Below are 24,212 nucleotides of genomic sequence, written 5' to 3' on the forward strand. Positions count from 1 at the left end.
TCATGAACAGTGTTCCATCATATTCCAAAACTGTTAAATGAGACTAATATTTGGCCACTCCATTGGCACTATCATGTTCTTGCATGGTTGGACATGTGCCCTTGACAGTGCAAATGGCTTTTATTCTAGTGGCATCAAGAAATGCCAACTAAACATACCAGAGAACATCAATATCATGCTACTGGTAGTACTACACTACATTGTTTGAACATAATTCACAGCTTTGTGTTATGGTCACCATAGTGTTGTCCATGTGAATGAAGTAACTGTACACTTTTGTGGGACAGCATGATAAACTTAAATGCTGATGTTAAATCCCTCTCAGAACAGTATTCTGATGTGGCGTGTTCAGATATCTTGTCATAGTCTCTGGTAACAAGTCATTTGATTGTAGTATGTCTATTGAAAATTACCACAATAAGTCTAGTGTATCTCTTGCAGGAACTTCCCTAATTTTATTTATTTTACATATTCAAAAAATAGTTTTTTAATAAACCCATTTTACTTCACCCCAGGCTTTCAGAGTCATAAGTAAAAATTAGTTTGAACACTATCTGGACCACAGCTAGTTTAGTGTTTGGATTAATCTATCTCTTATTCACTATAAATTTATTCAACTGAATAAATTTATAGTGAATAAGTGAAAAGTGCCTTTTCCTGATCTACAAAACTTAACGATCCTTGCTATATTCCCATGATTTCTCAACTATCTGTCTTAAAGCGAAAATCTGATTCTGACCATCAAGCTTTTCAAGCAAATCTTGAAAGTCAGATGTTGTAAGTCTATTTGGCTCATTTTCTGGCTACTTCACAAGCCAAACAAACTACTAACAAATTGAGGGCACATCAATAAGTAGTCCTTTTTCTCCCCCGCTACAACTACTTCATGGAAAGATTGAACAACATACACTGAATAGCATCCTTCCTAAGCCATCCTAATGGTACAGATATGTTGAAGTTTTTGTAGTTTGGGCATGGGTCCCCCATAGAGACCTACAAGAGTTTGTCAATAAGATCAACACTTTTTACCACTGTATCCAGTTCACTCGAGTCAGAAGAGAACAATCTAATTGCCTTTTTTAGATCTATTACTTCAACCAGATGGTAGCCTTCACTTCAGTATTCAGAAAGAAAACACATACCAGACTTTAATTCATCCTCTTTCACCATCATGACTATCAAAAATCTGGAACCATTAAGACTTAATACATTGAGCATGCTTTCTTTGCTCAATGTACTAAAGTCCAAAAAAGCTGAGCCTAGAAGTTAATTTTCTAGGCTCAGCTATCTTGTTGATAGGAGAGAAGGACACTTGCAGGCCAACAGATCTAAGTAGTTTGCTATGACTTCTGAGAAACTTAATATAGGGAATGTTGAGGTGACTGACCACCTCTGTGTCACTACTTCTAGGTAGATGACAAGGAAACTCTTCTTGACATAAGATTCAGTAAAGCCATTAGTAAGGAAGGTGGATTTGATGTGATTTATCATCTACCTAGAAATAGTGACACAGAGGTGGTCAGTCATCATCATTCCCTATGTTAAGTTTCTCAGAAGGTATAGCCAAACTACTTAGATCTGTTGGCCTACAAGATAGCTGAGCCTAGAAAAGTAGATAAACTTCTGCCTTTAGCCCACCCTAGAGTGGATCAAATTCCTTGCCAGTGTGGATTATATTTTGGCCAAACAGGTAGATCAGCAGCTAAGTGTCATAATGAACATTTAGACTACATTTCCATAAGCCAGAGCAACTGGGACTTGCAAAACATGCTTTCACCACCAGATATTGCATTCTTTGGTTTTTCATAAAAGTAATAATCTCCTGGAATGTCTATACAAAGAGTTGTGAGAACTTGCTACATTGACTGAATCTAAATAGAAATGACAGGCTTAAATTATTTTCTTGTGGGAAATAGTTCTTCACAAATTCAGAATTAAAAATTCTGAATTTGTGAAGTGAATTTATCTTAAAAATATAAAATATACCTAAAATTCAATATTTAATTATTTTTATTTACTATTAAATTTTGTTGAATTTTTACTAGAACTTTAATATAATTAGACCATGATGCTCTACAACACATACATGTAGTTTTCATGTGTCATTGAATATATACCAGTTTCTGTTCTTATTTAATTTAGAAGTCATACTGAAGATACCCTAGAAACTGGGACAGAAATTTTATACCTAATAAAAAATATATACATAATTAATAATTAGCAGTCCACGCAGTTAGCCTAGTGGCTGTGCGCTTCACAACCATATGCCTGGGGAAGGAGTGTCCTAGGTTCGATTCTCGTCTAAGACGTGAGGAGCTGAAGGATCTTCCTCAGCCATAGCCAAGTTAGCCGGTCTTGGGCATGGACAGCAGGGTTTCCCCAGTTTATCCTAGGATTTTTCATCCTGTAAAGCAGGCAAACCAGCCTTGAGAACTCAACACTACAGGACATGGGATACACCAGGGCGTAGAGCTGACCACCTTATCCTGTGAACGGTTTGAGGTTCGATGATTAATAAACCCTCGACACCGCAAGGTAAAAGAGGAAAAGGAAGATGAGATGAGATAATAATTAGCATAAAACTGATTACCTATTTCTTACAATCCTCTAAATTAAATTGCAAGGTAATTTAAATCATAAATTACCTTGCATTAAAATGAAACAAACTGGCTTATTCATACTGCAATACTAGATTAGTTACATCTGAAAGAATAAATTTTGAATTTAAGTTTTTAATTAAAAACTATATTAAAACCAACTCACCAATGGAATGTTTGTTTCAAAGCTCACATATGAGCACTGGGGTTCAGGAGTAATATGAATAGTGACATAGTGACCCTGAATGTAAACAAAAAAAAATTAACTTCAAATTATTTGCAACAAACATGATCAACTTTTTTTCTCCTCATCCTTAGCAAAACTATATTAAAACTGGAAAAACTAAATATCTAGGTTACACTGAATGTGTAACCATAATCTGGCTGACCAAAACAACAGTCTAACATTACTTGTTAGACTGTTGTTTGCAAACATCATTGAGATGTTTGCAAACATCTCGTGTTTCTGATGTGAATAAAAAAAAAAGTCATTGAGATCATAGTGTTCCTTTTATGATTTAAGTGGCTCAACAAAAACAATTACACAAAATAGTTATGCTTTCGGCCTAACCTAAAATTATTCTCTTACACTATTATAATCATGCATAGAGTTATATGCAATCTGGATAAGAGGATACTTAAGTGAATAATCACCTAAATGCTAGTGTCGTGTAGAAAGATACACCAATTTATACCAGTTTATTACCAGTGTGGCTTCAAAGAAATTTGAAAGAGATTTAGCAAAATAAGATGGAGAGGCAATGCAGTCAACAACACGAGGTAACAAGGTTAATAACTAGCTCTGAAACCTCAATGGCTAAACAGCTCATATCAAAACTGGTACTGACTTCAAAGAGAAAATTACATATCTTCATTTGTTGGACAGTGAAATTTCGGCTTCCTTTGATGTGGTTTCTCTATTCACAAAAACATGCTGCTCCAAGAAACTACAATTTTTGGCAGATGATTTTCCGGAGATTCTTAAACTTGTTTAATTTACCATCAGCACAGCATACTTCATATGGAAAAATAAATTATATAAACAAATAGAAAGAACAGCAGTGGGAAGCCGAAATTGAAGGTTTCTCTTTATATGGTATGGCACAAAAAAAAAGCACTGAACTTCGACACACCCTTCAGTATACACACTATGAGATTATGCTGTTTGACTACATGCACATTAATAGAAGAGCACATGTAGAGTATGCCATTACATTTAGCTGTAGCAATGGTGTTGATGTTGGAAGAAAAGACATTTATTATTGAGCATTATTATTTTTTCATACAGAGTTGGTAGAGCAAATAGTCTGGGCCTATGACGTGTTTGTGAGCAGTTTGTTTGTGGTTTCCATAAGCGTGCCACAAGCAATAGTGTCATCATTGCCTTAATCGAGAGGATCCAACGTACTGGGAGTCTGCCACAATGTAAAGGGCACCATGAACTGTTAAATCCTCCAGCACACAGTGATTCTGTTGTGTGCTGGAGCAAGTGTTAGTTTCTGAAACCAGTCAATGCCGAACAATAGTAAAACTTGGGATACTGAAGTGGCCACTACAGAGAATCTTTAAGGAGCTAGGTGCCTTTTCATACGTCATTAGATGGACCAGAGTTGAGTAAAGCAATGGATTATGCTACATGGCAGGAATACTCTGCACTCATGTTGGCCAGTGTCTATGAGGATCTGTCCTTCCCCCATAATGGTTTTTTTTTTTTTGGTTTCTCAAGATCTGAATTTGTCCAAGAGAAACCTCTTCACAGCAAGTTATGCAGTTTCCAGCCATGGCATAATTAGGCCCTACTTCATTGAAGAGGGTAGTGTAACTGTGACCTTGAATAGCTACATCAAGAATGTGTTGGTTCCATTCACCCAGAATTTGCATATGGCATGTCATACAAAAGCATTTTATTTTGTGCACAGGTATTCCAACACGATGGAACAACATGTCACATCACGTCGTTCTAGAGCCTATTTATCAGAACACTTCCCGAATTCCCATATCCTTCATTCTCCTGATCTAATCTCACATTACTTGATGCCTCCATTTGGGAACGAGTAATCCACCATGACCTGCCTTCAAACCTTGATGAACTAAGGTATAAAATTACGCAATAAGTCCAGCAGATATCCTAACCCTTGTTCTCCAAGATCACAGAGAACCTTCACATGTGCTACGAAACCTGTTTTGAAAGACAAAGCACCTATTTCAAGCACATAATCTAATTGAAAAAAGAAACAGTCTTGAAAATTGGAACTCTGAATGTGAGAATGTTATATAAACTAGGGAATTTATGACAATCTTATACAGTAAATGAAAAGACTTAAAGTTGATGTGATGGGAATTAGTGAAACAAGATGGCCTAACTCAGGAAAACTAGAAAAAGATGGATTTACGTTTGTATATTCTGGTGGAGAGAAGCATAAAAGGCATCTTTAAATCTGTAATGGAGGCTGTATAATGTTAACATCATAATTATTCAGGTATACGATGACTCACAATGATGAAGATATAGAAGATTTATAAAATAACTTACAAAAATCTATAGAATATGTTAAATCAAATGAGATACTCATAGTGATGGATGACTTGAATGCAAAGGTTGGAAGAGAAGAAAATCCGGTTGTTGGAAAATTTTGACTGGGCGAAGAAATGAAAGAGGTGAGACTGATACAATTCTGCATTCAAAACAACCTACACATAATGAATACTTTCTTTCATCATCAAAAGTGCAGACTATATTAGGACAAACCCTGATAATTAAGAAATCAAATAGATTTTATAATGATAAATAATAAATACAAAAATAATATATACCCAGATGTTGAGACAATAACCCTGGTGTTCCTTTAAAGATTAAACTAAAGAACATTTCTAAAAACAATCATACTAAAATACTTAACTTGACAGCTCTGAATATACCTGATAACATAATGGTTTTAACTCAGAAATCAGGAAAAAATTAAATCATGTAGGATATAAAACAGAAGAAAATATACTTACCAACACAGGAAATTGAAAAAAGATGGTTCAAAATTTAGAAATGCAATATATGAGACAGCCAACAAGATTATTCCAAAAAATAAATACAATAAGAAAAAACCCTGGATGACAGAATCAATATTAGAACTTATGAATGAAAGACAAAAAAAATACACAACAGTCTAAAATACTCAGTGAAATGATAAAAAATAAATGCAGGAAGGCTAAAGACAAGTGGCCAAATGAAAAATGTAAAGAAATATAGGAATTGGACAACAAACACAATAGTAAAGAAATGCATAAATCAATCCAAGCTCTGACAAATAAAAAGAAAAATTTCAACCATAATCTTTGTATAAATGATCAAAATGATAAACTACTACTAGAAACACAAGATATCATAAAAAGATGGAAAGAATGTGGAAAAGAACTGTTTCACTCTGATTGCACAGATGCACCAGATATACAAAATATGGATGGTGAACCAATTACCTATGAAGAAATAGAATACGCTATAAGTCAAATGAAAACAGATAAAACACCAGGCCCTGCTCAGATCCTGATTGAATTGTTAAAGAAATTAAATGAAAACACAATGATCTAAAGATAATTTTTAATAATATATATAATACAGGATACATCCATGATAATCTAATAAAATCCATCTATCACTATCCCCCAAATTTCAAGAACTTTTGAATGCTCAGAATATAGACCAATGAGTTGAACAAGCCATGTTATGAAATTACTACTGAGAATAATCCTAGAAATAATAAAAGGCACTTTAGAATAGAAATCGAAAACACTCAATCAGGTTTTCAAAAATACAAAAAGGTACAACAGAAGGAATTTTCAATTTGAAAACATTATGCGAAAGAAGCCTCGATAACCAGAAAAGCAAATATCTTTGTTTTATTGATTACACCAAAGCATTTGATTCAATAGATCACAAAAAATTAATGCATATCCTACAGAATAAATATCTACATATAATTACAAGTATGCACTGGAATCAAATGGCCTCAATAAGATAAAAAAATGCATATTCTGACAGCTTTGAAATCAAAAGAGGAGTAAGACAAGGAAGAATGCCTTAACACCCTTACTGTATAATGAACAATTATTCAAATTAAGTGGATATTGAATCCAACATTATTTCAAAGCCGAATAGAGAAACAACAAGAGTTTCAAGCCGAATATAGAATCTATAAAAGTTTCAGCGGATCCAAGCATAAGCAAACCTTTCATGACAGGGGCAACTTGTAGTAAAGATGGAGTAAGCTCTGATCACTATCCTTAGTATTTCCCATAATGTAAAACACATCTCCTAGTGGAGATGTACAATGTTATACATTATGGGGGGGGTCACTACCCAGACCGAAGTCTCTTGAAGTCTCGTCAGTGGGAGCCAGACCCAGATGTAAATACACAGGTTAAAGTGATGCAGAACTTATACTTTACCATATGAGTTGCTAAAAAAAAAGGTGTCGCATCACAAAAGGCACCAAGAATTACTGCAAAAAGAGCCAAAAGGCTTCACTAAAATATAAGTTCTGCATCACTACAACCTGAGTATTTACATTTGGATCTGGCTTCCACTGATGAGACCTCAAGAAAGGTCGAAACCGGTCTGGGTAGTGACCCCCCCCCCATAATATATAACATTGTACATGTCCACTAGGAGTTTCACATTATGGGAAATACTAAGGATAGTGATCAGATCTTACTCCACCTTTACTACAAGTTGCTCCTGTCATGAAAGGTTTGCTTACGCTTGGATCCACCAAAACTTTTATAGTTTCTATATTCAGCATGAAACTCTTGTAGTTTCTCTATTCAGCTTTGAAATAATGTTGGATTCAATATCTACTTAATTTGAATAATTTTGCATCACCGAAGTGAAGCCTTTTGGCTCTCTTTTTCAGTAATTTCTATAATGAACAAGTTTTTAAAGATATTGCAGAATTGAAGGGTGAAAAAGTCAGGAGTAAGAACTTCAACAACTTCAGGTATGCAGATGACACTGTCCTTATTGTTGAATTTGAAGATGATCTTCAAAACTTAGTCACAGAAATTTACAACAGAGGTTTAAATATGGAATTACTTATTAACCTGAAGAAAACAAAGTGCATGATTATATCAAAAGAACCAATAAATAAACTAAATATAACTGCTAACCAACAGAAAATTGAACAGGTTCAGTGTTATATATTTGGGATAAACATTTACAGAAGGAAGGAGGAAATTCCCTTAAAGAAATAAAAAGAATAGAGAGAGAGAGAGAGCAAGAAAGCCTTTATTGATATGAAAAATTGTTCTAACATCTAGAGACATTAACAGACAAGAAAAAGATTAATAAAGTGCTATATCTGGCCAAGCCTTCTCTACAACAGTAAAACTTGGAGTCTAAATAAAGAAGCAGAGAAAAAATTAGAAGCTTTCGAAATGTGGGCCATCAGAAGAATGTTGAAAATATCATGGACAGAGAAAATAAAAAAAAAGATTTTTTTAATGTTTTAAGGAAAGCAAAAATGAAAAGAACATTAATAAAAATCATTAAAGAATAAAAACTTAAATATTTTGGACATTAACTAGGCAAGAAAGCATCCAGAAATTAATATTAGAAGGGAAACTGGATGGGAAAAGAGGGAGAAGTAGACCCAGGAGAATGTGGTTTGAAGACAATAAGGACTGGACTGGCATAAATTACCATATATGTTCCAGAACAGCAAAAGAGAGAAAACGTTTGCGATATAGTTGGAAAACTCCTTCTGGGAAATGACACTTGAAGAACCCACTTAGCTTTAATCTAGTTGTGATTTTCAGAATGGCCCTTTTCATGTCTCACTGTTTTCAAACTCATCAGATGTCTTTTAGTAAGGCTACAAGTTTCATTTGTGCTTGCCAAGAGTACACATTGGCTGTAATTTTCTTTTTTTTTTTTCTTTTTTTAACTATTCAATAATAAATTTCTTTTAAATATATCTGTAATGATTAAAATTTTTCAGTCCTTTTATTCTAGCTGATATTTCTAGATCTTCAAAATTCTCATTTGACTGGCTACTTACAGCTCAACTTTCTATAATATTTTCTTTATATTTACTAAGAGCACATGTTTATTATTTAAGAACTTCCTATGATATCTTCCTTATACAGACTATTCTAACTTCCTGTGCCCAAATTTCTTATCTGAATATTATTCCAGAAAACATCATCTTCTTTAGATGAGTCAATGCTCTTTTAGATTCTAGGATTCCCTCCCAGCAACAAATACAAAATGTTATGTTCAGGCAATAGCAATCAGGGAAAACATGGAGCAGCTGTAGTATTTGACACTAAATATGAGAATAATCTTCTTGAATGGCAGGCAATATCAGAATGTGGACAATGAGACTTATTTGTGCTTATGGTCCCACAGAAGATTCTACCAAGGAAGAACTGGAGGAATTTGTTGAGGCATTAGAGAAGGCTCAATGAAAAAGGAAAAGTTGGTCCTTGTTAGAGATCCTAACAAGAGAGTAGGAAATGATTACCAGACATTTTGAAGAAAAGCGCAAAGCTAATAAATAATGGTAAATGCCTGCTGGATTTCTCATTCAGGACATGGGTTAGTTATCACTAACAGCATCTTCCAACATGAAAATGTGCACAAATTTGCATGGAGAGAGGATGCAAGAAATAAGCAAAGTCTCAGTGATTATGTTATAGTTGATAGCAATGTTTTCCCACTGATTCAGGAAACAAGAGTATACAGACGATTTGAAATAGGAAGTGATCACTATTTAGTTTTGAGCAGGATAAAATTGAATTTTATATTGATTTTATATCTTACACACTTCTTTTATAAAGAAGTGTGTAAGAAAGTTTTAAAAAGAATCAAAGTTGAGCAGCTTTCAGAAGTGAACTATAGACTCAAATACACAAACACCATTGAAGAAAAAAGGAAACACTTTGAAAACAAGAACCAAACTTTGGAGTTTCAATGACAAGCCATGAAGAAAACACCGATTCAGCCAGAGTTATGTAGTTAGTTTGTATGTAAGGATAGAAAAATCAGAACTCCATCGTGGACTCACGAAATTGAAGAGGCAGTGAAGAAAAAGAAGAAAGCATATCAAAAGTTCCTGGCAAGTAAGTCAGCTTGTGCTCTTAGAGAATACAAAGAAAAATGTAAAACTAGCTAAATACAAGTCATGGAAAAACTTTGGTGAGAATAAAGAAATTAAATATCAGGAAGGTTGCAAAATATTCTGGAGGCTATTGAAAAAGCTGTGAAATGGAGGAAAAAGTATATTGTAAAAGGAATAAGAGATGATAAAGGTGACATGAAAACTGAAGATACAGATATTCTAGATGTCTGCAATAATTACTTTGAAAGACTGCTAAATGAAACAAGCAATTTCAGGTCAAAAACCTGAAATGTGGAAAGGCAGTTGAAATAGATGAAATTTGATCAGAAATGCTCAAATATGGAAGTAATTTCATATTCTAACCAGGCCTTCTGAATTTCATAATTCAGAAGGCCTGGTCAGAGGGTCGAATTCCAGGTGATTAGAGCAGAGCTCTCATACCATCTATAAAAAGGAAAATAAAACAATAAGAATCATTGTTTTATTAGCTGGAGCACTCAGTAGGTATTTCCTTACTGAGTGCTCCTGGTAAGAGTTATGTAAGTATACTTGAGAAATGGCTAAGAACAATTGTGGAATGGAAGCTTGATGAAGAAGAAGCTGCATTCAAGCCAAATAGAGGTTGTCAGGATTAGATTTTTACTACAAATAGAGGAGAATCTGGGGAATATAACAAGGATTTGTATTTCAGTTTTGTTGATCTGGAAAAGGCATATGACAAGGTGCCAAGAGGAAAGCTCTTGAAAATTATACAGTTATATGATATAAATAGGACATTATATCAAGTAATACATAGTTTCTACTTAAGAAGTAAATCAGCAGTTAGAATTGAAGGAGTGCAACAAGGGTGCACATTATCTCCACTGTTATTATGTATATGGATCACAGTATTAAATCGGATATCGAAAATGGCAACGTTAATCTTACTCTTTATTTTATGCAGATGTTATACTTCCGAAAAAATCCAGCATAAGTCTGCAAGATTCCCTCACTAAATTGAATAACTGTTGTAATAAATTTGGTATGAATATAAGCAATAAAGAGAAAAAGAGGAAGGACAAGATATAGATGGATTGATACAGTAAAAAGTACCTTAAAAGACAGAAATATAAGTTCTGATAATATTGGAATCTTGACAGATAATAATTTGGAGGAAAATTATTGATCGTAAGTTCGTAATGGTGTGACTTTTTCACGTAGGACTATCAAGATTATGCTGTGCACCCACCCCAATGGGTACATATCAGGAATTTGATGATGATTCCCTCCCAATTTGGTTCTTGGGTCTGACTCTTTCACTTCTACCTAGTATTTGAGTCTGCAATTCACACTAATAGAATGTTTATTATTCAGTCACTTCTTTTTTTTTTTAATTTCTTTTCTTCAGCATACTTGTATTTTGAACTGAATAAAATATACCAATATTAGCAATAATATTGGTATCACTGCACCCTCCATGGAATCAACAGACTAATCGTGGGAGGGGGGGTTGTTCAACTGACAACATATTTATCATAAAGAATTTTAAAATTCTTAACACTCTTTGAATTAACACATTGTGGTAATGCATTCCATTCACTGACAATTCTCCATGTAAAAAATCTACTCCTCACACTCCTCTTCACCACATTCTTACATAACTTCCAAGGATGACCTCTGGTTTTCTCCTCTCCACTTCTACTCTTTTTATAATCTCATCTTGATTAATCCAACAAAATCCTCTAACTTAACTCTCTATCAATATCACCTCTTTTCCTCCTATCCACTAAACTCTACAATCCACATTTCTTCAGCATCTCTCCATAGCCAGCATTCGAAAGTCCTCATATGGTCTTATTCACTATTTCTGAACCCTCTTCAATGTCTCTACATCACACTGAAAACCAGATCTGTACACAATAGTCTCAGAGTGCTTTATACAGTGGCACAACCACTTCCTTATATGTTAGAGCACTTCTTATCATAGCAGCACTAAGATGTGCAGTTTTTGCAATACTTGCAAAATGTCCTCTACACTTCAGCCTACTGTTAACCATCACTCTCAAATCTCTAATCTCATTCACTTTCTGCGGTACGGCTCCATAAATATATTATTATTACTACATGACACCTCCAGGGAGTCCAAAGACTCATCGAGGGAGGGCACCTACTCTACAACTCTGTCTCCACCAACGACAACTACATTCGTCATCTATGCCAGTGTTTCTCAAACTTCATATATCCACATACCCTTTCTTAAATTTTCATTATTACCAAGTACCAACTTATCAAATAATAAATAAGTATATTTCATTGTAAATGTCTATTTTATTTGAATTTATATGTTCATGTAAACAAAAAAATATGATTTATTTTTAATAGAACAAAATTTGGAATAGGTTCCTCTTCATTTCCCGTCCATGAAATCCACATTTTAAGTAATTCATATCATGCTTACAAAGATTTTTCATCTTCTTAGTTGGTTCCCTAGAGATGTCAGATGACACACCCTTATCAATTTCATTTGATCCAGATGCAATATCAACGTTTTCTTGTTGCTTACAGCTACTTGTATTTGCTATATTACTGTCTTTTGTGGGTTTTATACATCAAATCTTTAACCAATGATCGATACTTAAGAATTTGAAAGCTAAAAAAATCACCGTATTTACTCAAATATAACTCTCACTTTTTTCCCAAAATTAAACCTAAAAAATTGTGATGCGAAATATATGCGGGATTTTTGGAAACTAAAGTTTTTAGGAAAAAAAAAAAAAAATTGCAAATAATGCGACTTACTAAGAAGCTCCTACTTGCTATCACTACTTTAGGCATCGAGAACAGTTTCCATGTGTGCATCGTCAAAGTCATCTATCCAAATAGCTTCATCTTCTTTCCCATTATTTCAAGCAAAAATTACCAGTAGTTTATGAGACTTGAGATATGTAGAGCAGCTATGAAGGTGCATATGACTGATGCAGTATCAACAAACGATCACACAAACCAAAGACAAATTAACATTTCAACAGTTAAGTTGAAATGCTAATTCTCTTCAACCGAATTCCATATCTGAAACACATTCACTATATATTTCTTAGTTTTAACACGTTCAGGACAGGGTGGTGTCAAGCAAAACCATATGTTGCCGGTGCAACATATGGTTTTGATTGAGTCTATAACAGAAGTTTCTGTTGGAGGGGAGATGCGATTCATTAGTTAGTGCCATTTTTATCCCAGTTGTCTTTAATTGCACTATTTGTTGAGAAATATAATGATTCCATGCATCAATGATGCATAGCCAAAAATTGCCACGTACCCCCTGAAGACCTTTCGCGTACCCACAAGGGGTACGCGTACCACACTTTGAGAAACACTGATCTACACTAATGCCATCTACTGCCACTAGATTTTCACAGACAATCACAAATGTCCATGCCCATGACGGGATTCGAACCCGCAGCCATTTGGCTGGAGAGCGGGTACGCTAACCACAAATACAGCCTTGTATTTCTGCACTCTAAAATACAACATCTTGCACTTATTAATATTAAAACTACAAGCCCACTCCTTTGTCCAAGTCAAAAGTCTATTCAAATCTTCCTGAAGAGAATTAACATCAGCAGTGCTGAAGATCCCCCACTCAGTCCACATGATATATCATTTAGAAACAAGTTAAACAGCAGGAACCCAAGAACAGAACCCTGGGGCATGGCACTGGTTACGCTCCTTTTTTTTTTGAGACACTGCTTCATCATACAAACCTGCTAGTATTGTTCAGAGAGCCAATCTCCAATCTGTCTCTCTGAACAATACTATCTGTTCTCATCTGTAGCTTGTACACCAACTTATCATGTGGTAACCTATGATACCACAATACCAAAAAAAAATGCCTTTGCAAAGTCCAAGAATTTCATTATATGATTCTCCCTTATCTAGCACACTTGTTACCTTATCACAGTGATTTTCAACCTTTTTCATAACATGACACACCTAGACTAATTATTAAAATTCTGCGGCATACTAAAAATATATTATTTTAATTTTTTTGATGATCTGGCAAAAAAAAAAAAAATAGGCATAATTTTGATTAATTTACACACACACACAAGATGGAAGACCAGACGCTAATAAATAAATGAACAAATTACGACATCATTTCTTTCAATTAATTTGTTTTCATAAATCTCGTGGCACACCGGTTGAAAATCTCTGTCTTATCATAAAAGGTCACCTTTCTAGTCTGTACTCTACCAACTCTCTTGTACCTACTCCATAGCATTTTCTTTTCCAACACTGCTTACTTGATTTCACTGATCATCCATTTCACTCCTACTGTATTTACTCATTTAACCCTTAGTATGCAGTTATACATTGATTGTGTCAAATACTGCCTTGTGAATTTCCATGCATTGTCAACATCTTTTCTGCTCAGCTCATCTACCCAACATAATGATGCTAAATGACTACAGAGCTTCATATAATCACCCACTTTATACTTCCACATATATCCATTTTTGGCAGTAACTTTTTGTTTCATTACTTCCCAAACAAGTACCTCATGATCACTCTCCCCAACCAGCAGTAGTGTCAACACCTTATTAACAACTACATCTTCTGAAGTTATCACTAAATTCAAAACATCAAAACCTCTAGTTGCTTCAGTCTCATGCTGCTTAAGATATATCTCTCAGAAATGCAATAAACTCACTTTCCTTGTTCCCATACACTCTCTCCTACTTCCATTCTATATTTATTCATATAATTAAATCTCACACGAGAATCTCTTTTTGATGTGCCCAACCAATTTGCCTAAACATTTTACAATCAGTATTCTCTATATTCCCTGAGCATCCTATCAGATATACTAGCCTGCACTATCGACTTCTACATTTTATGGACAATTCCACTGCAATCATTAAGAGCACTCCCACCTCCTCTTTTTACATTTCTATCCTTCCAGAAAATTACATATTCTTCCAATATTCTTTCTATTCCTGACATCAAATATTCCTCACTCTCGTAAACAGGCTTATACGTTGGTTATGCATTACTAAATCACTTAAGGAATTGACAACGTAGATACGAATATAAATTAAATTGCACTTTAATGAATATTTCCGATATTCTTCAAAAGGAACTTACAAAAAAGGCATGTGCACATAGGCACTACAACACAGTAACTGAGAATGAAGTGATGAAGCTATTGTCTCCTAAAAGTCCTGATGGTGCCTCCTAGCAGGCTAAGTAGGTGTTCTTGACCGTTGGACTGAAGGTCTGCTGATGTAAGCCTCCAAAATTTGGGGCAGTCTCATACAACCAAATTTGTTGAGGTTTGGAGAGTTTCTTAGGGCTGAGGCTGATTCCATAAATAGTCTTTCGAATTTTTATTTGCTACGGTGCATTACTGTAGCTTTCTTCCACCATATTGTGGCGTGTATCCAGAGCATCGTCTGCAAGACCATGCTGACTGTACTTGTGAAAACAGATGTAGTCCTTGTGTTCGGAAATTCTGATATTTGCTGTCTTACTTTGGCCTGTTTGGCCAAAGTAAGACAGTTTAGAGCTGCAAGGGACCTGGTATACACCAGGTAGGCCTAGGGGAAGTGGTTGGTCTTTAGTGGAGTGGATAAGGGATGCCAATTTTCTGTATGGTCTGTGGACTGTAACAGGAGGTCAAGTCATGTTTTTTTAAGATTTTGGTTAATTTTTTCCGAGGTGCCTCGGATGTAGGGAATGGTGATGGATTTAGAGTAATCCTTGTTGTGGAAGGGGGTTGTGGTTTGTAGGTTTCAATATTTTTTGGATTTTTTTTGATGGGGGTAGCCATTGGCTGAGAAAGTGTTGAGGATGTGATTTGGTTCAGTGTTTAGGGCCATGTCGTTAGAACATAATAAATTTAGTTTAATCCTTTATCCACGTGTGAGCAAACCAAGTTTGCGCCTGAAAGTATCTCCAAGACTGGGGTAAGGTGGTACAACACCAGGGAAACTCGTTGCAAAGGTGGAGCAAGCTACCAACACTCCTGTCTCAGTATCTCCTATAATGCAAAACACATCTCCTTGCGGATATGTGTTTTGCATATCCGCAAGGAGATGTGTTTTGCATTATAGGAGATACAGAGACAGGAGTGTTGGTAGCTTGCTCCACCTTTGCAACGAGTTGCCCTGGTGTTGTACCACCTTACCCCAGTCCTGAAGATACTTTCAGGTGCAAACTTGGTTTGCTCACACTTGGATAAAGGATTAAACTAAATTTATTATACTCTAACCAAGTGAAAAATAAACTTCCAATGTCGTTAGAACAGATTAGTTTAGCCCTGTTCTATAGTGTTTTCACCACTCCATATTGTTGTGTGTGTGTGGAGGGGGTGAATGTACCTGCCTGTATGGGTGGGTTTTCTATAAACTGAGAAAACCAAGGTTCAATCAGGCTGGCGGGTGACTAGTGTGTCTAGGAAAGGGAGGCTGTTGTTTTCCTCTTTTTCCAGGGTGAACTTGATTCTGGGGTGTTGGTTGTTTAAGTATGTTAAGAAGGAGAGGAGCGTATCAGAGCCATGTGGCCAAATAGCGAACACATTAACGTAGCGAAGCTATATGGTTTTTGTGTGGCAGAGGCTAAGGTTTTTTCTTCAAAAGTCTCCATAAAGAAAATTGGCCAAAGGTGGGGAGAGTGGTGAACCCATGGCTGTCCCCTCTATTTGTTTGTAGAATTTTCCCTGCCAAATGAAATAGCCTGAGTTCATTGTGAACTGAAATAGGGCTGAGATATCGGGAGAAAATTTAGCTTGGATTAGCACTAAAGTTTCCTTGAGTGGGACATTTGTGAATAAGGAGGAGATGCCAAAGCTGACGTCTTCTTTGAAAAAAAAAAGCCCTAGCCTCTGCCCCACAAAAACCAACCATATGGCTTTGCTATGTTAATGATGTGTTCGCTATTTGGCCACATGGCTCTGACACACTCCTCTCCTTCTTAATACACTTAAACAACCAACACTTATGTTGGTTGTTTAAGTGTGTTAAGAAGTGTGTTCCCGACTTCAGTTTCCCGAGCTGTATCATGAGAACAAATAGTCATGGCTCTGTGCAACCAGTTTGAGGACGCCATTCTTTGTGATCAGTGGTATGCAATTGCTTATCTTCCCATGTGTGGGTTTTCTATAAATAGGAAAATAATGAACCTTTGGAAGTCATGTTGCTAATGTGTGTGTCTAGGAATGGAGAGATTTATTTTTCTGTGGTAAAATGTTGGTTGTTTAAATGCACTAGAAATGTATCTAATATGTCTAGTAACAAAAAACATCTACATAGTGTAGCCAAACTGTTGGTTAATGTGTAGCTATTGTGTACTTGGTTTTTCCAGAAATTCCACAGAGATTGGCTAGTGGGGGAGGGGGGTAGAAAGAAACAAAGATACCACATAATAGTCATATCTAGCTATTTGAATATTTTTTCTTTCCATATAAAAAAACTTCAATAAATGGTGAATCTGAATAATTCATAAGTCAGAGGGGGAAAAATGTGGACATAATAAAGTCAAGGGTCTCTGTTAAAGGTACATTGCAAACAACAAAGTAATGTCAAAACTTAACTGCAGCATCTGAATCTTAGTCTAAGATTTTCTACTATGGTTATAAAGTGAATCAAATTTTAAAGGAAGGAAAGAGAGAGAGAGAGAGAGAGAGTTGATGATGAAGGATGATTTATTGAAATGTTTGGCAAGTTTGTCAAATTATTGAAATGGAGAGGCTATTAGGTTTGAAAATCTGTAAGACCTCATATATCTAAGGTGGTTTAACACTGCAAAGTTTTAGGGGTTTTTTTGAGAATTTCTTTGAGCAAAAGATGCAACTTCTTTTAAAAAGTTATTTATATAGTCTATTATAATCAATTTGGTCCTTAATCAATGACAATATCGTTATCAGCTTCTTTTTTTTTGTATAAGTTTTTAAGCACTAACATTTCTTCATGTACAATGTTGCTCTTGAGAGGTTTAGATTTTATTAGGATTCCACCCACATCAGAACAAATATTGTTAGCAACTATGGAAGAAAGACTATAGATACCATATTGGTCATGATTTCTAAAAGTTGTATGTTCTTGGGAATAATAGCAAAATTATGTCCTTGGTGGAAGGTGTAGCATCTTCTATTAAATTATGACAAATTTACAACTATGTGGACTTGCCATAGTTGTAGCCAGCACATGTTTTGCAGTTGAAAAGCATAATCATCAAATTCCTGGCATATACCCCCAAGGGGTGTACAAATTATGATGAAACTACATGACAAATTTACATCATTAGTAACTTCCTAGCTACAATTTTCCTCCAAATCAGCCTGTTACCTGTCAAGACTCAAACATTATCAGATCATATATTTCTGTCTTCTAAGGCACTTTTTTTACTGTATCAATCCACCCATATCTTGGTCTTCCTCTGGGGTCCTTTTCCTGATAACTAAGCAGAGAACACTTGTTTTGCTAATCTTTCCTCTCTCATTCAATTTATGTGACCATACCACCTGAGATTAGCTCTGCTAATCTCAGGTGGTATGGTCAGCATCCAGGAATGCGACAATGTCAAGTTCTTTCCTAATATCCTCGTTTTAAATATGATATTACCATTGATGCCATCTGTTCACACCCTAATCTTTCTCAGAACTCTCATATCTGCAGTCTCTAGTCTTTGGTCAAGTGTTTTACTTCTGATCCATAAGTTAAAACTGGTTTGAACAATGTATCGTATACAGCTAATTTAGTGTTTTGACTAATTTCTTTCTTATTCCATATAAATTTATTCAGTTGACTTCCTACCATACCATACCAGCTTTGTTGATTCTGTTGTCTATTTCCATATTTAACTTACCATCTTCACTACAAATCGTGCCTAAGTAGCTGAAATGTTTTACTTGTTTTATAAGTTCTCCAATCACAATGCAGTTGATATTGTCAATGCTTCTGCCTATTTTCATTATCTGTCTTGTTACTGCTGACGTTCATACCATATCTATTACAACAGTTATTCAATTTAGTCAGGGAATCTTATGTATTTATTTAGAAGTATAACATCATCTGCATAAAGCAAAGAGCTAATATTAACATCTCCAATTTTTGATATCAGATTAAATACCACTTTCCTTCATAATGTGATCCATACAGATAATGAATAACAGAGGGAATAATGTATATCCTTGTCTGACACCAGATTTAACATCAAACTATCTTCCTGTACTTCCTTCATTCTAACTGCTGACTTACAATTCAAATAAAGACAAAGTATTGCTTGATATATTGCCCCATTGATACCATATAACTGTAGCATTTTGAATAGCTTCTCTTTTGGCACCTTGTCATATGCCTTTTCCAGATCGACAAAACTTAAATACCGATCTTTGTTATATTCCCATGCTTTCTCAACTAATTGTCGTAAAGTGAAGATCTGATCCTGACAGCCTCTATTTGGCCTGAATCCAGCTTGTTCTTCACTAAGCTTCTCTTCCACAATCCTTCTTAACCATTTCTCAAGTATCCTTGCATATATCTTACCAGGAAATACCTCTAATTCTCACATTCAGTTTTATTTCCCTTTTTATATATGGGTACAATGACAGCTCTACTCCAATCATCTGGAATTCATCCCTCTGTCCAGGCTTTCTGAACTCTATGCAGTACAGCCACCGTAAGACTTATACCTCCATACTTGAGCATTTATGATCGAATATCATCTATTCCTGCTGCCTTTCCACATTTCAGACTTTTGATTGCTTTTTCCACTTCAAGTATGGATATGTGTTCCTGATTGCATGCCAGTTGAGTGTTTTTTTACCACTCTGCTGTCATCACTGCTCGTTTCATTTAGCAATTTTTTGAAGTATGGAGTAATACTTCAAAAAATTGCTAAATGAAACGAGCAGTGATGACAGCACAGTGGTAAAAAACACTCAACAGGAATGCAATCAAAATACATATCCATACTTGAAGTAGAAAAAGCAATCAAAAACCTGAAGTATTACTCCATACTTCAAGGATATCTATTTCTCTTGTTTTCATGTCACCTTTATCATCTCTAATTCCTTTTACAACACTCTTTCCCCCATTTCTGAGCTTCAACAACCTGCAGAATATTTTGCCATCTTCTCGATATTTATTTTCTATATTCTTAAAGTCTTCCCATGACTTTAGTTTAGATAGTTTTACAGTGTTTAGCTTTCTTACATTTGTCTCTGAATTCTCCAAGAGCACAACTGACTTATTTGTCAGGAACTTTTGATATGATTTCTTCTTTTTCTTCACTGCCTCTTTTAACTTCCTGTGTCCACCATGGAGCTCTGAATTTTCCATCTTTACAGACAACCTCACCACATGCCTCTCTGGCTGAATCAATCAGCGTTTTCTTCAGGGCTTACACTGAATCCCCAAGGTTTGTTTCCTGTTATCAAACTCTTTCATTTTTTCTTGAATGATGTTTGTGTATTTTAGTGTACAGTTCATATCTGAGATCTGCTCAACTTTTATTCTTTTGAAAACTTTTAATTTTATACTGCTCAAGACTAAATAGTGATCACTTCCAATTTCAAATCCTCTGTACACTCTGTGTCCTGCACTAGGGAGAAAATATCACTATCAACAATAACATAGCCAATGAGACTTCTCTCCATGTTAATTTGTGCACATTTTGATATTGGAACATTGTGTGAGCAATGACCAGTCCATGTCCTGAATCGAAATCCAACAGGTATTTGCCATTATTAGCTTTGCTCTTTTCTCCAAATTTTCCCAAAATATTTTTTGTATATCTGACAATCATTTCCTATTTTGCTATTTAGAACACCAACAAGGACCAACTTTTCCTTTTTCATTGTGCCAGTTGCTTTCTCTAAAAGCCTCAAAAAATTCCTTCACTTCTACCTTAGTAAAACCTTCTGTGGGACATTAGGCACAAATATATCTCATTGTCCAGTTCCCCATTTTGATATTTGCCAAAACTCTACTTGAGACTGCCTGCCATTCAAGAAAATTAGCCTCATATTTAGTGGTGAGTATTATGGCTAATCCTTTTCCTTGAGTGTCGTTGCCTGAATATAATATTTTGTATTTATTGCTCAGAAAAATCTCACCAGTTTTTGCCTTTTTTTTTTTTTTGTTTCAGTCACCCCTATTATGTCGATCTGGTACTTATCCAATTCTCAGCTAGCTCCATTTCTTTGCCATTCAGGCTTCTTATGATGTTGATTGAACTATGGCGATGTTGAGTTAGGGTGCGTTTTAGGATTTGATCCAGTAGCTGACTTTTTGCTGTTTGCACTGGTTCCCTTGGAAAAACAATGGGGACCTTGTTTAACCTGGTGATACCCCAGCCAGTATGAAATTCTGTCATGTTGTACCATCATTCTATATTTTGGTTTAAGCCAATAAAAATACAATTTGGTCAGCTTAATCCCAAATTGCTAGCCCATCCTCATTCGTTCAGTAACCAGGTAGATACCCAACAGGGTGCACCGAATTTATGTACAATTTATGTGGTTTATATACAATTGCACATAAACCACATCAATTAAGTAACTGGAAATTAAAACTGCCAAGACAGCTCAACAGGTGTGCCTCCACAAAAAAAGATCAACCCCCCCCCCAGTACAATTCCTAGCTGTTTAAAATTCAAATAGAATTTATTCTGCAAAATTCAAGTGTCACTTGCTTATGAGCAAGCTTAGCATTTAATTCATTAAATGATGAGCAGCACCCGCATTGAGCTGATGAAAATCAATGCTGCCATCACTATATTACAAGAAGAACTATTAGAAATATTAAACCCAGAGCTATGATCAATCCTATTTTTCAAGTGACAGTTCCTGACTTGAATTTTCTTCACTTCAATATCTTTAGTTGCTGCAGTTATACTGCAGTTGCTGTATAAAACCGACCAACATCCTGGATTGAATATTTCCTCAGTTCTTGTAACAGTGATACAAGCATCAATTTTCAAGCTCAATGCAGGCGCTGCTAATCTATTTACGAATGAATGCAAAATTCATGAACATATTGAAGCCTTTGGCTGAATTAAATTTCTGTTCAAATTTAATTCAGCCTGTTGAGTTGTTGCAATTTTAGCTTCCACTCACCTAATGTCCTTTATGGACAGTCATCATCATACGTATCAAGGATTTAGGCCTAGCATGGCCTGTTCTGGCCTTAGAAGTCATCGTTGAATCGTTTAAGAGGACGTCCTGGTTTTCTTTTTCCTAATGGCTTTTACTTTAAGGCTTGTTTTGGTAATCTTTCTGTTTTCATTCTTTGAACGTGTTCCATCCATTTATGTTTATATTTTTTAATTTTTTCTATTACTGGTTCTTGGTTTAATTCGTTCATGATTTCTTCATTTCTTTTGTGATCAAATAGGGTATACTTTGCAGTTTTTCTCATAAACTTCATTTCTGCTGTTATTAATCTTTGTTTGTCTTTTTGTTTTATTATCCAGATTTCGCTTCCATACATTAAGACCGGTAAGGCTAATGTATTGTATACTTTTAGCCTGGTTTGTTTTTGAACTAGGTTTGGTTTAAATATAGAGTTAATTACACCTGTTATTTTTAAATATTTTGCAAATTTTACGTTTATATCTTTTTCATTTTCATATGTGATCACACATCCTAGGTAGTTAAATGAATTCACCTGTTCTAAGATCTTGTTATCTATTACTATTTTTGTTCTTGCCGGATCTTGTTCTTTAAAGGCCATAGTTTTTGATTTTTCTGTTGATATTATCATACCATAATCTTTGGATATCTCATTTAGATTTAAAATAGCTTCCTGTAAGTTATCTTCAGAATTTGTAATTATTATTTGGTCGTCTGCAAAGAGGAGAGTGTTTAAGTTAACTGTAGGTGAAAGTTTAATTCCTTGGTGTAAATTTTTTATTCCATTTTATTATTATTTCATTTAAGTAGATATTAAAAAGAGTTGCTGAGAGGGGACATCCCTGTCGGACCCCTTGGTTTATCTCTCTTGTATATGATAGCTCGTGATTTAATCTTACTTGTATTTGATTATTTTCATATATACTTGTGATAGCTTTTAGGATATTATTTAGTATTTGTCTTTCTTTTAATATGTTAAATAATATGTTTTTTTTTAACTTTGTCACCTTTATGGGCAATAGCATATAAAAATTCATATTTATATTTTAAAACCTTACAAAAACTGAAAGACAGAAGTGAAGCTTACATCCTAAGAACAACTCAAACATTAATACTAGATTAGCAAAATGATTTCTTCCCACATTGTAATAGTTGCATGTCAAGTGAATCAACAGCTAACCTTCCTTAAAGGAAAGGTTGGTCTAGGATCCTTCACCTCAGATAAGCATGGAAAGAAATGCTTCATAGATCCAATCACAACTAATTCACTAATCAGCACTAACCATTAAAAATGCCATTTCTTGATGACAAGGAGGTAAAGTTGCAGCAGTAACAATACCAGGCATATCAAGTTACAATAATTCTGTTGTTTTTAAAATTAATATATGCCATACCACATACCTTGTTTGCAGTCAAAACACTAATAATTTGTTAAAACTTTATTTCTGAGTTTGCAGCATCTGTTCAACTTATGAATTAATAATAATCAGCCTGTATTTTCACCCACTACAGGGTGAAGGCTTCTCCCATTGCAAGAGTATTTGGTCTACTTCTCCCATGGTGACTCAATCCATCTTGGAAAAGTATTACACATTACACCATCACAAACATCTATGCCCTAGGAGGAATTTGAACTCGCAGCCTCTTGGCTGGAGAGCAGATACACTAGCCACCCAGCCAACCAGGGCATCATAACCTATGCATTACAAACTTTAATTAGAGTTTGCAAGGGACGATATGAATTCTGCCCATGTTCAGTTGTTTTTTTTTCTTTGCAAAAGCACCTTTTGTTGGTAAACTACCAAGGAATAAATGGAGTAACTATAAATGGAGACACTGGTTTCATTAGCCTTTCTTGAGAACCAATTTTAACACTTGAATAATGGTCAAGTGTTCAGACTCACAAAAAACATTCTTTCTACTGTTACTATCACTACTAAAATCAATGCCTAAGGAGCATAGTCAAATAAGCATGTTCTTCCAAAGTGATTTTCCTTTCTACAAAACAAACTTTTTCGGTTAAAATTAATGCCAGGCAATTAAATCCATAAAGAAGTTGTAGTGTGTATATGTGCAGGTAGACTATTTGCATGTTTTGTAAGGACAAAAACCAGAATTTTCCTATGAAAAATCACACTTCCATCTGCTGTGCTTGAGATGTTTAATAGACAATACATCATAACAAATAATTAAGGAATTGACAGCGTACACTAGAAATATAAATTAAAAACAAATTTAATAAATACTTTCTGATATTTCGGCAACGTCACGTTGCCATCTTCTTGGGAACTTAAAATAAAGAACAGGTGCATGCAAGTGCTACATAACAGCAAATGAGAACGAAGTGAGGAAGCTAACGTTTTCCTAAAGTCCTGATGGTGCCCCCTGGCAGGCTAT

The 24,212-nt window shown here is 35.0% G+C and overlaps 1 protein-coding gene across 1 annotated transcript in view; it reads right to left on the reverse strand.

Moving 5' to 3' along the window:
• Positions 1 to 24,212, reverse strand: part of SamDC (S-adenosylmethionine decarboxylase) — a 144,052-nt gene that overhangs the window by 10,644 nt on the left and 109,196 nt on the right. The window contains exon 9 of the mRNA XM_090403402.1: positions 2,764 to 2,838. Coding sequence (XP_090259528.1) covers positions 2,764 to 2,838 — 75 coding nt within the window. The remainder of the gene's footprint in view (positions 1 to 2,763; positions 2,839 to 24,212) is intronic.

This window comes from Typopeltis vanoorti, chromosome 14, assembly GCF_054136105.1.
Source record: "Typopeltis vanoorti isolate ZY-2024b chromosome 14, IOZ_Tvanoo_1.0, whole genome shotgun sequence".
Classification (NCBI taxonomy): Eukaryota; Metazoa; Arthropoda; class Arachnida; order Uropygi; family Thelyphonidae; genus Typopeltis; species Typopeltis vanoorti.